Source organism: Trichomycterus rosablanca, chromosome 10 (genome assembly GCF_030014385.1).
Source record: "Trichomycterus rosablanca isolate fTriRos1 chromosome 10, fTriRos1.hap1, whole genome shotgun sequence".
In the NCBI taxonomy this organism is placed as follows: Eukaryota; Metazoa; Chordata; class Actinopteri; order Siluriformes; family Trichomycteridae; genus Trichomycterus; species Trichomycterus rosablanca.
The window spans coordinates 18,254,716-18,272,176 of NC_085997.1; the positions used below are offsets into that span (position 1 = coordinate 18,254,716).

General features: G+C 36.0%; 1 protein-coding gene across 1 annotated transcript; it reads right to left on the bottom strand.

Annotated features, from left to right (window-relative positions):
- Positions 1-14,922: 14,922 nt before the first annotated feature.
- foxi1 (forkhead box i1) lies at positions 14,923-16,669 on the bottom strand. Its single transcript, XM_063003661.1, has 2 exons — positions 16,024-16,669; positions 14,923-15,422 (listed from the first exon to the last, which is right to left on the bottom strand). The coding sequence occupies exons 1-2, from the start codon at positions 16,667-16,669 to the stop codon at positions 14,923-14,925; spliced, it is 1,146 nt and encodes a 381-aa protein (XP_062859731.1).
- Positions 16,670-17,461: the final 792 nt, after the last annotated feature.

The window sequence follows — 17,461 nt, forward strand, 5'->3', positions numbered from 1 at the left end:
ACTGTTTATTACAGACACAATGAAATTTTACCTAATCTCTATCTGCCACTGTAAATTAAATGTGTAAATAATATATGTAAATTATACTATAGACAATAATTTTGAAAAGCTACCATGCACCAAGAAATGACAAAGCTTGAATATTTCAAACATATTTATAATAACTGTTAAGGTCTGTCAGGTCATCTGAGTTTTTCCAACACCATATTTATCATATAATGTCTGTATTGACTTTACTTTATGCACATGAGCACAGCCATGCTAAAACAGAGAGGGGTATTTGCCAAATTGTTGTCTTAATGAGTGCTACTCAAACACTTGCACTCAATAATTAGAAGGGGTTTAGAGATTATTCAGGATTTTGAGCAACTGCAAGTAATACGTAGAATACAAATTTAGAATTAAAGCTGTTACTCAACAATTTAACAAAAATAATGTTAGAATGGAACTTACATGAGGTAGCTGCTAATCAAAGCTGTTACTGTGGAGTTTTGCCTAACACTAAAGCAATATTAAATAATCAATTTTTACACACATTACTAAAACACTCTAAATGGAGAGGAAAATCATACACGCATTGTCTTTAAACATGGTTTAAGCAGATTTGCATTCTTAAAAATGAAAATGTTTATTAACTTGTAAGTCGCTCAAAATATTCTTTGCTACAATATCTGTAGCATATAATAAACTTACAATTTGAGTTGATACATAATGCATTGTCTCTTATTATGCATGCATACAACAAAACTTTGGAGATAAAAAATGTATAGTAAGTGGGATTACTTTAAACTATCTATTAACAGGATTTACAAAATAACAGAACTAAAATTAGAGTAGAACAGCTTCCCTCAGCAATTGCTCAAAATCTGTTCAATCTGTCTAAACCCCTTATTACTGAGTGCAAGTGTTTGAGTAGCACTCATTAAGACAGCAATTTGGCAAAGACCCCTCTCTGTTTTAGCATTACTGTGCTTCGGTGTATAAAGTAAAGTCAATACAGACATAACAGGCTGTCTCTGCTAAGAACAGTACCTGAGCTCACAATGTCATTTTAAAAGAATAGGCAGAAATGCACAGAATTTACAGACATACTCCTTCCCAGGAGAGTTGGGGATGTTATAATATAACGGGGAGGGGGGTCTTAGTATTCATTTCCATGGGTTTAGAATTGACTCTTCAGATGAGTATAAGTAAACCCTGATCTATTTATTTTTTATCATTATAAACAGCTTTATCATAAACTTATAACTAATTTGGATTTAATAAAGAAAAAATAACCACAAATACAAATTCATTGTGGTCTTCAGGACCATCCTAGTGTGTGTGTGTGTGTGTGTGTGTTGTGTTTGTGTGAGAGAGATTAAAACCCACTAAAGCCCCTTTCATCTGCATTAGCTAACAGGCTGAATGAGCATTAGGAGAGCAGGGAGTCCTAAGAAGACTAAAGAGTGAGTGTTGTCATCGGCGTAACTGACCCTAAGAAAAGTGTTTGAGCGGTGTCAGCACGCTGAGAGCCAGCAGGGGTTTAAAACAACTACGATCCTCTGAAGTTTTTTTCCTCCATCAGCTTTCATCAGGGGTGACATAAGACAAGAGAGTGACCACTTGCACACACTTACAGAGAGAAAACACTCTGTGTTCTCAACTGCAAAGCATACACAGTGTACACAATGTAAAAGATAATCTTTTTTAATGTGTTGCAGGCCTGAAATGCAGGAATGGATGTATACTTACAAATGAAATTAAGTCTATACTGTCTCCATACTGATACTGTGGTTATATATAAGAAACACTGCATTTCCTTATTTGCATTTTCCATACTGTCCCAATTTTTTTGTAATTAATGCTGTTTCACAAACAACATATTACAGTACAAAATACAAACCCAAACAGTTGGGACAGCATGGAAAATGCTGGAGTTTCTTACATTTACTTTGACTTTTATTTGATTGCAGACAGGATGAACCTGAGATATTTCATGTTTTATCTGGCCAACTTCATTTCATTTATAAATAAACATTCATTCCTGCATTTCAGGTCTGCAACACATTCCAAAAAAAGTTGGGACAGTACAGCATTGTACCACCTTGTAATGTTGCCATTCCTTTTCACCACACTTAAAAGACGTTTTGGCACCAAGGATGCCAAGCGATTTAGTGTTTCAGGTTATAATAACAATCTTTCTTTGAGGTACATTGTTTTTAAACATTTCAATTATTTTCTCACATTTGTTCACAAACTGGAGATCCTCTGATCATCTTTGCTCATCAGAGACTCAGCCTTTCCTGGATGCTGATTTTGTACCAAACCATGATTACAATCACCTGTTGACATCACCAGTTTGGATCATTACTAGCCCTAAATTGCCCCCGTACCAACTTTTTTTGATATGTGTTGCAGGCCTAAAACGCAGGAATGGATGTTTATTAATAAATTAAATGAAGTTGACCATAAAACATGAAATATCTTGGGTTCAAACTGTCTGCAATCAAATCAAAGTCAAAGTAAATACATGTAAGGAACACTGCATTTTTATTTTATTTGCATTTTCCATACTGTCCCAACTTTTTTCTGATTTTCGGTTGTAATTTGTTGTCATGGTACTTATTGGTGATGGGGATATTTTAATTTGAGAATGCCTGTAACATGATCACTTAGCTGTAAGTTAGCTGTAAAATCCAATAATGATTGGATTATTACTGTAAGGTATTTCACTGGAAAAAGCATCCAATGGTCTATGAGTGTAAGTACAAACTATTGCAACCAAAATAAATTATATTAATAAACTTTACATTTGGCCATAAGCGTCCATAGTGGAACTTTATTTTGAGTTATAGACTACATAGAAGTTTGTAGGAGTTCAGGTTCTTGTAACACACAATATTACAAGCCAACAACAAAGCAAAGAATGCAGCATTTGAAGTCCCAGCCAGTCTTTCTATGTCTCTTACCCTCTCTCTTCACACTAAAATCTATAAACACTCAAATACTCTGTCAATGAAATTGCCCTAATCCTAAAACCCTTACTGCAAACTGCAGGTTCAAATGTCCCCATGAATAGGATTTTGTCTTGGGTGCCAAAAAAATCAAGGCTAAAAGTGGCTTACTTCAAGTGGGGGCATGTAGGTGCTTGAGTATTCTGTGTGATGTTGGTTTCACAGCGTACACATGCTGTCAACGTTGCTTATCTTTTACTCTGTCATTTTGCTATGATGTCACAGATCTGGCGTATGACCTCATAGCAACACATTAAGCAACACAACTGAATCTGGAATAGGACTTTTTTTGCATTGTACAGTTGGGATATAAATGACCTGCAGATATCAAGTCCATACTAATACTGACAGAATTAAGCTTTAGTTTTGACCTTCCAGCAACAAGTAAACCATTATTATGACCACCAAAATGCCTCTTTAAAAACACTTTTCAAAGCATAAAATATATACAGTATAATGTTCATGATGTAATATGGCTGGTGGCCTGACCCCTGCACAACCAATTTCTGTAGCTTTTTAAAAGCAGTCTACCATCAAATACTATACATTAAATACTGTTCGTGAAATTGACAGTGTTGTTACTACCTGATGTACTATATTTGATGTGTAGACAGGTCAAATTTAAGGAAAAACCAACATAAAGAAAACAACGAACTACCCATTAAGAAGCGCAAACACTTGAACAGAAGAAGTACTACCCTTATGTTTGCGAGAAGTCAGAATATACTTGACTTACTGTATATTATAATAATATCATATTATATATTAAAGTGGTATATAATGCTATATAATAATAACAATAATAATAATAATAATAGTGTTGAGCCAATTTGAGCCACCAAAACAGTTTTGATGCAAACATTTAACAAGTTTCTTTAACTATGTCCCATGAAATACTGTATATTAAAAGTGGCAACAACCTTCTGATTACTCATCCAGCACCTTAAACATTAAGCTACCACTGCCCTAAATGTTCAGTTACAATAGATTCTTTCCTTTTATCAATTAATATATAGTTTATTTATATTTTATACAAATTCAGAATTCATATTTTACATGTATACTCCGGGCGCCACTGTGACTAAGTGGGCAGCACTGTCGCCTCACAGCAAGAAGGTCTTGGGTTTGATCCCCAGGTGGGCGGTCCGGGTCCTTTCTGTGTGGAGTTTGCATGTTCTTCCCTTGTTTGCGTGGGTTTCCTCCGGATGCTCCGGTTTCCTCCCACAGTCCAAAGACATGCAAGTAAGGTGAATTGGAAATTTTCCATGACTGTATTTGATATACCCTTGTGAACTGATGAATCTTGTGTAACGAGTAACTACCATTTCTGTCGTGGATGTAACCAAAGGGTGTAAAATATGATGTTAAAATCCAAACAAACAAACATGTATACTACAATGTGTTTCTCAAACGTTTAATACTTTATGTTCTTATTCTAACTTTACTTTGGTATTGTCTGTTACTAAATGCAGACACGTATACTCTAGTACTCTAATCCTAAGTACTGTTGTTGATTGAGGTAGTCTCTTATTTAAACAGGGCACATTTCAAAAAAATTGGATTACACTTGTTCAGACATTAAAGTTGCACTGTGGAGGAATATACACGAGGTAAGGTTTCGAACACATGTTAATGCAATTCTATGTTGAGAGCTGGATTTCATGCACAGGTACTGTGATCACCTGGGTGGGGGTAATGATCCTCTTATCACAACATTCCACAAAGGAAAAAAGAGGCAAATAAGTAAGGAGGGCCACTCCTTCAAAACTCAGCTCTTTCTTCTCCTTTTTGGGCTAAAAACAGCTGCCTTAGAAGTGAGAGATGCCCTTGAAGTGCTGTAGGGATTAGGGTTGAAGACAAAGGTAAGGGGGGGCGCATGCCTGGCCTGTGTGGTGCAGGAGAGGAGACGCTTACTCGAGCGACATGATGCTCTGTCTATTAATGAGGCATTATCAGTAAAGATGGTGGTTTAAGTAGGTCTGTAAAACCCTTAACTGCTTAACATGATCTCACAATTGCAATTTATACAAGATTACTCCAACAAGGATTGGTGATTAAAATGTGTACCGTTTTACCTCAATCACTTAGTATAAATATTTATGAACAATAAAGGCTGTGGCAGGGTTACAACTCAAATCCTTTATCCTGTTCACTGTATCACTAGGTGCAATGCAGTAACACACCCTGGACAGTATGGCAATTCATTGTAATGCCTTGGAGACCACATATACAAAATGTAAAATAGATCCTATATGTAGAATCAACCTAAGTGTGAGATCAGGTTGAGTGGGGTAAACATTAACAATAGGAGTAAAGAATACAGCTAATGCATGATAGAATTTGATCTATAATATAATTTACACTGATATATTTTAAGCTAATACATCTACACAGGGGGTGTGAGAAAGGGTGCCAAGTTATTACAGAAAACAGGGAAAACATACACAGTTAGGAGGTGAACATGCAAAATACCACATAGGCAGTGAACATAGGATTCTAAACTTAAGAACCTGTAACTTGAGTTTTACATGTCTCTCAGACTTTCCTTTTGCTCCTTAAAGACATGCACAGGGTGGATTGGTTGTACCTAATTACCCCTAGGTTACATTACATTTACATTTACATTTATGGCATTTAGGAGATGCTTTTATTCAAAGCGGTTTAAAGTACTGTGACAGTATACTCTCTAAGCAATTAAGGGTTAAGGGCCTTGCTCAAGGGCCAAACATTGGCAATCTGGCAGTGGTGGGGTAACCGATACAGGCTACAACTGCCTTAGGTGTGAGTAAGTAAATGTCTAAGAATTGAATGCCCTGCAATGGACTGACATCACTTTCTGTAGCAGTTATAATAATAATAATAATAATAATAATAATAATAATAATAATAATAATAATAATAATAATAATAATAATAATAATAATAAAAATAATAATAATAATAATAATAATAATAATAATAATAATAATAATGCGTTCAATCTATATAGTGACTTTTTCGTACCAAATGTTGTTTTACATGGTCAAGAAAGAGGGGGGGAGAAAAAACTTAAATTAACCTAGTTTTGGGAGCCATGGTGCTGAAAGATTTGCCCCCAACAGTGACCAATATAAATTTTAGGCCAGATAAATTCCATGTATTTTTCCCCAGGGGACCTGAGTGTTCAGGCAGAACAATAAGGGTGCAGGATTTCTGGCTGGTCTTAAACCATGTAGAGATTTGTAAGGTAACAGTTTAAACTAAATATGAAGTGGGACAGGTAAACAGTGTAACTGACACGGAATTGGAGTGATAAGAGCTGATATTTTAGAGCGACAAAGTGTTCTTGCAACGGAGTTTTGCAAATACCGTAGGGGGTGAATGGTTTTGTTTAGGGCACTAATAAGGAGTTGCAGTAGTGAACCAGTATCTTTTATGGGGAGTATTGATTGTAATCCTGCCTTGTGTCTACATTTTGAAATTGGCACTGAACACACCAATGAGGCATTTGATAAAATAGCATTTTAAACTATTTGACAACAGCGTTTTTACTTTTTAGCTGATAATAATTGTATGCCCCCCTAACAAAGTATTACTTAGTATTACTAAAGGATTAAGGATAAACTCATTTCTCAGCTCTACGCATGATCAGATTATGCACTCCAGGCTCAGCTTTAGTGTGACTGCAGAGTTTGTTTTGACATAGGCCATGGATAAAGGATGAGCTACCCAGAGATCCACAGTGTGGGAACAAAGCCATTTCCTTGCAGGAATTGTCAAAATAAATTCAGGAGACAGACAGAATGAGGATATGTTACACTGTTATGGGGATAGGCCTTCCAGACATACAAATGTGAAGACAATTACAACTTCATAAGGGAAGTTATAATTTCACACTTTTTTGGGAATCACACATTAGACATTAATTCAAGTTCTGTATGTTGGTGGGGAAAATCACTATAAAAATAGTCATTAGTTGAATGGTTTACAATGTAATAGAAAGATTATTTGTCTAAGTTGTGTGGTAGTTACAGTGGTTTTACTAGTGAGGCTCAGAATTAATAAAACTGTTAAGCATCCCATTCCAAAATAATGGGCTTTACTATTTCAGGAAGACTTTCAACAAGCTTGCAATTGTCTTTGAAAGTTTGTCCCATTTAGTCAAAACAGCACGAACGTTGTTTGACAAAGCATACAGACATTGTTCCAATTCATCCCAAAGGTGTATAACAGAAGTTTGGCCTTCCACAAAGTTGAAAGCATACACCGATCAGCCATAACATTGAAACCACCTCCTTGTTTCTACACTCATTTTATCAGCTCCACTTACCATATAGAAGCACTTTGTAGTTCTACAATTACTGACTGTAGTCCATCTGTTTCTCTACATGCTTTTAAGCCTCCTTTTACCCTGTTCTTCAATGATCAGGACCACTACAGAGCAGGTATTATTTAGGTGGTGGATCATTCTCAGCACTGCAGTGACACTGACATGGTGGTGGTGGGTTAGTGTGTGTTGTGCTGGTATGCTGATGGAGTTTTTAAACACCTCACTGTCACTGCTGGACTGAGAATCGTCCACCAACCAAAAATATCCAGCCAACAGCACCCCGTGGGCAGCGTCCTGTGACCACTGATGAAGGTCTAGAAGGTGACCAACTCAAACAGCAGCAATAGATGAGCGATCATCTTTGACTGGACACGGTATTTAAAAACTCCAGCAGTGCTGCTGTGTCTAATCCACTCATACCAGCACAACACACACTAACACACCACCACCATGTCATTGTCACTGCAGTGCTGAGAATGATCCACCACCTAAATAATACCTGCTCTGTGGTGTCCTGTGGGGGTCCTGACCATTAAAGAACAGGGTGAAATTAGGCTAAAAAAAGTATGTAGAGAAGCAGATTTTATGCTAAAAGACAACTAATTTCTAAACAGAAATAGTGAACAGGTGTTACAGATATCATTCATACTTTAAGTTCATTCAAAGATGTACTTCATATATTTCAGACACCATTTGTTATCTTACAGAAAAGTCTACAAGCTCAAAGGACAGCATACAAGTCCAACAAAGCAAATATAACCTTTATCAAACCTGATTTCATGACAAATCTATAAATAGTCTGGGGTTTGATTTTGCTTAAAACACTTAAAAACATTGATTCAATGCAAAAGCAAAGGTACAACCACAGCTTTCATACAAACCATGCTAGGCTGATATCAATAGATTGTATATCCACATGATACATACACCGACCAGGCATAACATTATGATCACTGGTGAAGTGAATAACACTATAATGATTATCATTACATCATTATCATTATCATCACATCACCTGCTAGTGGGTGGGATATATAAGAAAGCACGTAAACATTTTGTCCTCAAAGTTGATGTGTTAGAAGCAGGAAAAATGGGCAAGCGTAGGGATTTGAGTTTGAGGGAGTTTGACAAGGGTCAATTTGTGATGGCTAGACAACTGGGTCAGAGCATCTCCAAAACTGCAGCTCTTGTGGGGTGTTCCCGGTCTGCAGTAGTCAGTATCTATCAAAAGTGGTCCAAGGAAGGCACAGTGGTAAACCGGCGACAGGGTCATGGGCTGCCAAGGCTCATTGATGCACGTGGGGAGTGAATGCTGGCCCGTGTGGTTCGATCCAACAGACGAGCTACTGTAGCTCAGATTGCTGAAGTTAATGCTGGTTCTGATAGAAAGGTGTCAGAATACACAGTGCATCGCAGTTGCAGGGCTGTTTTGGCAGCAAAGGGGGGACCAAAACAATATTCAGGTGGTCATAATGTTATGCCTTATCGGTGTAAATGGAGCCACAATAAATAAATAAATTAGAGTTGGTAACATAATAACCACATCTTGTAATGCATTAATAAAGTAACTACTTAATATTTGTTGTGATGAATAAATATATAAGTTCAAAGGTTTATAAGTAACTGATGTTCATTTTACAAAACTATTTATAAAACCTTCAAGATTTAAAGTGAGAACTATTTTATTTATTATTAAATGACCCACAAACCCTCTGCTGGAAAAGTTGGGAATTTTTTGTAGAATACAATAAAACCAATTTGTGATTTAATTAATTGAATCCTTATTTAACTGACAAATATACAAAAAAACAATGTTTTCACTGACCAGTGTAATTGTATTTTGTAAATGTAAATAAGTTTAGTATGCCCCCAACAGACTCAAAAAAGTTTTGTTACATCATCTTTTCTATCAGTTACGTTCATATATGTATCTATTAAGAGTAATTCTTAATAGATACAGCATTTGCTTGCTTGACTATAGGATTTCTGATTGCTACACCTGGGTGTACATTTTAAAAGCATCCTGGAAACTCATCACTGGGCTGAGTCTTCTCCTAAAGCTTCCTTGCTAGTGGTCCTCAGCTGCCGCTGACATGGTCACCCATTTGTTTTCAGGTTCTTTCATTGGTGGTGTGCTAGCTTCCTCAATTCTTTAGTTTTTATCAGTTTTCTAAGCTTACCTGTCTTTTCCCCATGAGTGTTTGGATTGTAACTTACAGGTGGACATATAGCTGGTGATGTTGCACCCAAATGCTCTTTTGTTTCTTCTCAAGTCCCTTTGTTTCCTTAGTTTTCTGGCAATCACATCATGTAAGTGTAATTATTGGGTAAAAAATGTTAGAATGTGATGGCCTTCAATAGATTAGTTTCCAATTCAAGACATGTTTAATTCCTTTACCCACTTTAATTCATGACCAGAATACCATGGTTGTATGGATGACTGTTTCTATAAAGACTTTACCAATAGTGTACAAATACTTTTAGGTAATTTATTGGGTTTTATTTATCATTACATCTTAGAATGGATTGTATAAATTGTTTATAAACATGTTACACCAAATATAATAAGCAAAGACAATCCATCATGTCATAATTTTAGGTGATAAAATAGATTTTTACAATATAATGGATAAAAGTGTGAAGAGTGTTCACAAAATATCTATACCACAGAGGCAAATAGGTGAATACTGTAATACTCACTCTTATTCTTACCCTGAGAGTAATTCTCACAGCTTAACATGAGTTTCAGAACAAGGTCTGTATAAAATCATCCATATGATCCATATGGTAGTTTGGATTGCATGCCATTATCAGCCCATACATTACTGACTTTATGGGCTCAGAATGAAAGCAGATGAAACCAAACCAGGTCATGGCATTATCCTCAGCTATCAAATGTACACTTTGTCTTCTTTCTGTGGCATGGGGAGAGCCGAGCACCCTGGTGTGCACAGCCTTGGGGGTATAAAAGAGCTGTCAGCATATGTACCCTCAAATATTTAACTTCCTGAAGAGATCTGCCTGTGTGATATGAGATAGTAGCCCATAATTCCGGCTGACTGGGGTGAGCAGATGTGAAGTTTTAAAATTGGTGAGTCCGATATCAAATTCACAGAAAAGACAGCCTAGAGAGCATATCAAGGTCAACTTTCATATTACACAGGCATAGAAGCCGTTAAAAGGTAAGGACATATTGACCCAGCCCAGACATGGCATTTAATGTTGCTTTGATTGTGCTGTACAGACTGTAAAATGACTAAACCATTGCTGTTATAAATTATCAGATCATACCAAACAGTCTGGGTAGCTCTCATAATAATAATAAACCATGCAATGATTTTATATAGAGTCCAATAAAACATACAATAGTTAGGTGTTAGAAAGACTTTTGCTTGTGAATTGTTAAATCCTGTTCAGCTCCTTGAAACACTATTTATATACAAATAAAAGTCTTACTAGTCTAATTATATAGAACACAAAAAGACCAGCGAGTCATCAGTCATAACCATGAGGAATTAGAAGGTCATCTTGCTGTATATTTTGGCCCAGCATAATTTCAAAAAGCAGAAAAAGGCCGGATTTTATTTTTTTTATCCTGAAATTTGGATGAACAAATAATCAGACATAAAATATAATAGAAGCAATTATACTGTATATGTAAATGCTATAGGAAAAAACTGTAAAAAGAAAAAGCACAAACCTCATTGTATAGAAAGAACATTGTATAAAATGCAGTAAAAAGAATGTGATTTGCTCATTCTCTTGAATCTTTCTCTTTAAACTGCCAAAAGTATAAAGAAAAGATTTCCAGTGTTTTTACTGATCAATTCCATTGTATTTTGTAAATAGAAATACATTTAGAATTTGATGTCTGCAACACACTCCAAACATGTTAGGACAGAGGCAAAGGTCTGTAGAATAATCAAGTTAGAGACTTCCACAATAAGCAGGTGAATTAGTAACAGGTGAGGGAATCATGATTGGGTATAAAAGGAGGATCAGTTTTTACAAACAATGATGGGTTGTGGCTTATCACTTTGTGCCAAACTTAAGAAGAGAATTGCCAGTCATTTCCAATTATTTCCAATAATATAATTGCAAATGTTTTAGTCTTTTACCATCTACTGTTCATAATATTGGGGAAATCTGGAGATATCTCAGTCCATGTAGGACATAGCTGGAAGCCACTGTTGAATATGTGTGACCTTTGAGCTTTCAGGTGACATTGCATCAGAAACCATCATGCCAATGTGATAATCACATTCTAGTACTTCAAAAAACAATTGCAACCTAAAACTATATTGCATAAAGAAAGTCATATCAGTTATATGCAAAAACATCTTTAAGTTATCTGGGCCTGAGCTCATCTCGGAAGGTAAACAGTGTAAACGAGACAGTGTAAACGAGTGCTGTGGTCAGATGAGTCCATGGTTACTTGTTTTGCAACATTTTTACAGTCCATGATCTGATAATTAAAATGATCAGAGAAAACGTTGAAAATCTTTTCCTTCTACTTTTAGTAGTTAAATGATTTCACAATCAAACCTGCACGGTACAGTAACATCACAATCTATTCCACTGTAAATTTCAATATTTTACCAGTTAGTTTTCTCATATACATGTGCATGTGGTTCTTTTTTTATTAAGAATCTATAAAACCAAAAATTATTTGTTTGTGTAGTTAAGGTAACCACTCTGAAATTAAACCCCAAAACTTGAGTGCACTGGAATGAAACCTTGCCCTATCAGGGTATGGCATCTGCTATGGCTAATGGCATTGCTGTTTCACACCTCGTAGGGTGCAACTCAATCTGTCCCATCATTTACTGATCTGCTCTTTGTCACTTACTTACTGGATGAGTGCACACCCTCAGGCTTTGCTAAAATACTCCCATCAACTGAGTAGCTGGAGTTGCACATCACCCACGTTAGCCCAGTGCACTTCAACATAATCACTCATTATACTTATCCTGTTATCATACTTTATATGAGCCAAGGGAATTAGGTATTTGTTTGAAGAAGAGAAGAGAATATGACTGATGTTTTTTTGCATTTGATCATAAACTGTTGCAGTTTTATTCTGATAGTAATACTCTTTGACTAAGTGAGATCACAATAAGCAAGCACTGTGCATAAGCATGTTAGTCTGCATGTTAGAGCATGTAATTTTCATTTAATTGAACTGATTAAATAAAAATTGAAGTTAGTGGCATTAAAATATAGTAAAAATAAATACTATTATTACTATTTAAGCTTATCATGTTTTAATACTGGTTTTAATTACTATTACATCACTGTTGTTCAAGATATCAATTTATCTGGAAAGTGGAAACACACTAAACCAAGTCCACCAAAAATGTCCCCATGTTGTCTGCTTGAGGGTCAGGATCAGGTGGCAGGTGTCAATGGACACAGATATTTCCTTCCTGTTGCTGCTGTGGGAAACAGGATTAGTTACTTTAGGATAGGGTCACACTAAATCCCCACATTTAAGTAGAACAGTGTTTGAAGTAATGGAGGCTCAGTTGGATTGAGGAAAGTCTGAAACCCTTCATCAAGGTTTTAATTTAGTAGGAAAGGAGCAACATTAGTTCTGCAAAACTGTAGGGTGGGAGAGGCTGATCTCTGCCTCACAGGTTCTATCAATAGGTGAGGGAGCACAGAAAAGGCTTCATCAGCATCATGGACAGGGGTGTGGGGTGTATATGCTTAAGGGTCTGAGGGGTCAGCGTGGATGAATCTGGGTAATGTGGAGTCTCCAGTGAGCATGTGAGCATATTACAAAACCTATTAAAGTTATTATTTTAATTATGATAAATTAATATTTTAAGTATTATAATCATCAATCATATGTATATATAATGTAGCTACATTTGTAAGTAATGGTTTCTGCCCAATGAATACATTTAAATATGTTAATGTGTCTTTATTATTATACAGTTTCACTCAAAAATGAACATAGTGCACACTGTGTGTAGGACAATAAAATATGCTAATTAAGAGAAACCAGTTGTTTAAGAATACACATAAGCTGCACAGCATTTTTTTTAACAGATTTTTTTTTTTTAATGTGTTTGTTTATTCATTTATTTTAGTCTTATGAATTACAATTACAAGATTTTAGCCTATTTAATTTATTAATTTAGCCTATTTATTTTCCTATTTTCTTTTTTTAGTTTTAAAATGTCCACTTACAATATTTTATTGTTCATGTTATGATAATAAGAAGAAACACCTAAAGAACACAAAAAACATCAGTCATTAAAGCAACATTATCAAATATAGGATATCATGTTCCATGCAAAACAACATCTGAAACAACACCTATAGGGTCTAGGCTGACTTATTTACTTTTCTCTGATTAAATGAAAATTAAAAACTAAATGAAAATTAACTTATTTACTTTTCTCTATACCACTCGAATGGCTGTGTTAGCTTTGGGACAGTGGTATCGTAGTGGGTAAAGCTTTGGGCTATTAATTGTAAAGCTGTGAGTTTGAATCTTGGCTCTGCCATGCAGTCACTATTGGACCATAAACCTTTTCGGCTCCTGGGGCACCATACAATAGCCTCTGAGGTTTCACTGTACTGTACTTAAATATGTGACAAATATAGACATTTCATCTGCCGTGAACTGTCCTGGGGAGACATTAGACAGAAAATTTGCTACTTTGTTTTTTAGTATCTTACCTATACCCTTATGCACCTTTAAGTACATGAACACAGGAAGATTAAAGTGATATGTGAACACTGGGGTACACTTTAAGTTTGTTCCTCAATGCTCTTGCAAAAGAAGAAGAGAAAAATATTATTATATATTATATTATTAAGTATACTACATATATAAAGAGAGAGAAATAGACTCATGCTTAAATTTTTAGACTGGTACAAGTCTTAAGTTGTAGACATGAGGTCAGGTATCATAACCACAACAGTTAGTTAAAATGTCAGTGATTTTACCCCTTAAAAACCCTAATCTATGCCCAGAAGTCATAACTATCCTTAGATAGTCCTTAATGTGATGGATTTTTGTGATACTACTCTAACAGGGCATCTCAGTGTTTTCAGTACTTTTGTGACAGTATTAAAATACTTACATGTGGTAAGTGCACAGTAAGTTACATACTGTATAAATGATTTCTGTTGTGTTTTAATGCCTCGTATAAAGATGATGGTTGCATGTGATGCAATAAAAATAAATACTATTACCAAAACGTTGTTTTTATAGAGTTTATTTACAAAATATGAACAAGTTAGTTAAATAAAATATATCAACATCCAGGTACAAAAAATAAAAAAGAAAGGTTACAAAAATTCGGACTTGTAACTTATTTAAGGATGGTGTAAACTGAGCATGCGCCTTCCGACAGTAAAGCTGCATACATTCTGACCTCATCAGTGTCCGAATAGTGTCCTACATAAATAATGAAGATGCCAATGCACTACAGGCCGTTTTGCCTGTAATAACTTTGAAAAAAAAAATACATATTTACATATAGAACTTGACAGTGCAATACGTTGGTACTGCGTAAACAATACCAAACCATGATAGAAAGCTGAAACATGCTCTGAGTGCTCATAGAGCGCAGACATTCCCTGTTCAGTCCAGTGTTAGATCTAAACCTCAGTTCCTTCCCGGCTGTAGATTAAATTGTTTACACTGAAGTGGTTGGAGATGGAGCTGCCGAAACCGGTGGTGTAATAGCTCAGTCTGTGGCTCATGTGGTCAGCTGGGGGCGAGGTCTCTCCAGGTGAGTAATATGAACTCAGAGCTGGTGCACCATCCCGTCCACGCGTTAATTCCGCCATCAGGGCGCCGCCGGTGTCCCGCGACCGCACACCCACATCCAAGTTACCGACCATCACTGAGTTCATGGTGCTGACAAACGAGCTGAAACAAGGACTGTGTTCTGCCGAGGGAGGGGTAATGGATTTGGACTCAGGTGGGCTAGGGGAACGCTGATTGACACCCAGCATGCTTGCCGTGTCAGCCAGCTTGAGCGGACTGGCATCATCCGCCTTTACAGCATCCGCCCGTCTTTTCCTCTTCCTCCTGAAGTTACCATTGTCGAACATTTTCTCACAGTTTGGGTCTAATGTCCAGTAATTTCCTTTACCTAAGAGAAAAATAAGGAAAAGTTAATACTATATAATAAAATAAAGGTAGTAAAAGATAAATTTATTGTTTCCTATTGCTGTCTCATTTCACACAAACAGATAATAAAGAATTATGTTGTTTTTGTAAAGTACAATCATTCATTAAAAAAATATGTATATATATTTTTTGTATGAATTATATATATATATATATATATATATATATATATATATATATATATATATATATATATATATATATATATATATATATATTTCATATTTCATTGGGTATACAACAAACATATTATTGTAATTTTGTTTAAATGACCTACTTTTGCATTTGCCATAAATATAGTTTGAAAAGTGGCCCAAACAACCAGAATTTTACATACACCCTACAGAATTGTTACTATTTTCTATTTTGGACTTGCACAAAAATACTCTGTTGTTAAGCACGTAAAAAGTTTGCAACAATTTATTGAAAGATTAAAACATGCTAAATAATAATAATAAAGGTTTGTACACATAGTAATATTCTCTCTGGTGAAAATCCAAAAATTGCATAAAGCTAATTGTATTAAATCGAAATTGCACAAAAAACTGGTCTAAGCAACTTACCAGGGTCATCTTCATCTCGGGCAACTTTTCTGAAGCAATCATTGAGCGACAGATTATGTCTAATGGAGTTCTGCCAGCCTGCTTTGCTCTTCTTGTAAAACGGGAAGTTTTCAGCAACGTACTGGTAGATCTGGCTAAGTGTGAGCTTCTTGTCCTGGGCATTCTGAATAGCCATTGCAATCAGAGCAGAATATGAGTATGGAGGTCGCACCATCTTGAAGAGGTCCTGCTGGCTTGGGACGGTCAGCCAGCTCAGGTCAGTCCCAGGGAAACCGGCTGGAGGAGTCAGAAACTGCCGCTGGCTGGCACCGTAGCCCGTCTGCATGTAAGAGGTGGCACCGCTTGCGCCTCCAGAAATATACGCTGAAGTGGAATTGCCAAAGCTCGGGCCGTTTAACCAGAGATATGGGTTGGCACCGGGCGCAGGGTAGTCAGCCAGGCCGTATGACGTGGCATGTCTGGCTGACGGGTGGTGCGAGCTCTGCTGCGGTTGGTGATGTTGGTGATGATGGTAGGCGCTCAGGTTGTCGCAGTAGGCAGCCATGTCCAGCACGTCCTGAGCACTCGGGTTGGCCACCGGACTGAGCTGCTGCGGTGATGGCTGCTGCCCGAAGCCGCTCATAATCCGCTCTCCTTCCAGAAACATGAAGCGAGGTTGGTTTAGTCTTAGTGTCTCTGCATGGGTTTTAAGGTAGAATACTGTAGCAGCTTTCCGGGGTGAGCTATTTAAGCCGGTAGGCAGAGGGGCTAATGAATAAACGGGTGAATGAGGACACCTCCCACAATCACACCTCACTCTGATGGCCTTCTTTCAAAATGCATCGACTTGGCGTCAAGATCCTACAGGTGATATGCATGGTAAAGAAGTCACTTATTTAAAAGCACCTACCTGTTAGGTTATATAGCCAAACAAAAACTTCTTTTTACTAAAACGATAAAGTCTGTTTTTAAACTAAGAGCGTGTAACTAAGAACATTATTTATTTACTGATTTATTTTCAAAATAAATAAAAAACATTTTTTATTTGATTTGGTATTTAAACAAAAAAATATTTTTTTACTAAAATTGTAAAGTCTGTTTTTCAGCTAAGAGCGTGCAACTAAGAACATTATATTTATTTACTTATTTATTTTCAAAATAAATAAAACAACATTTTTTATTTGATTTGGTATTTAAACAAAAATATATATATTTTTTTTACTAAAACTATAAAGTCTGTTTTTCAACTAAGCGCGTGTGCACACAATTACACAATTCGTGTAATTGTGTCTTACAGTTTGGTTAAAAAAGGAGTTATCAGTGCATAGTTATTTAACTCCTAATATAAGTTAGAATTAGTGTAGATTTAAATAAATAAATAATAAGAAATTAAATAATAAATAACAATATTTATTAATAATTCGGAGACAATGCATATGTCAAGATAGATAGATAGATA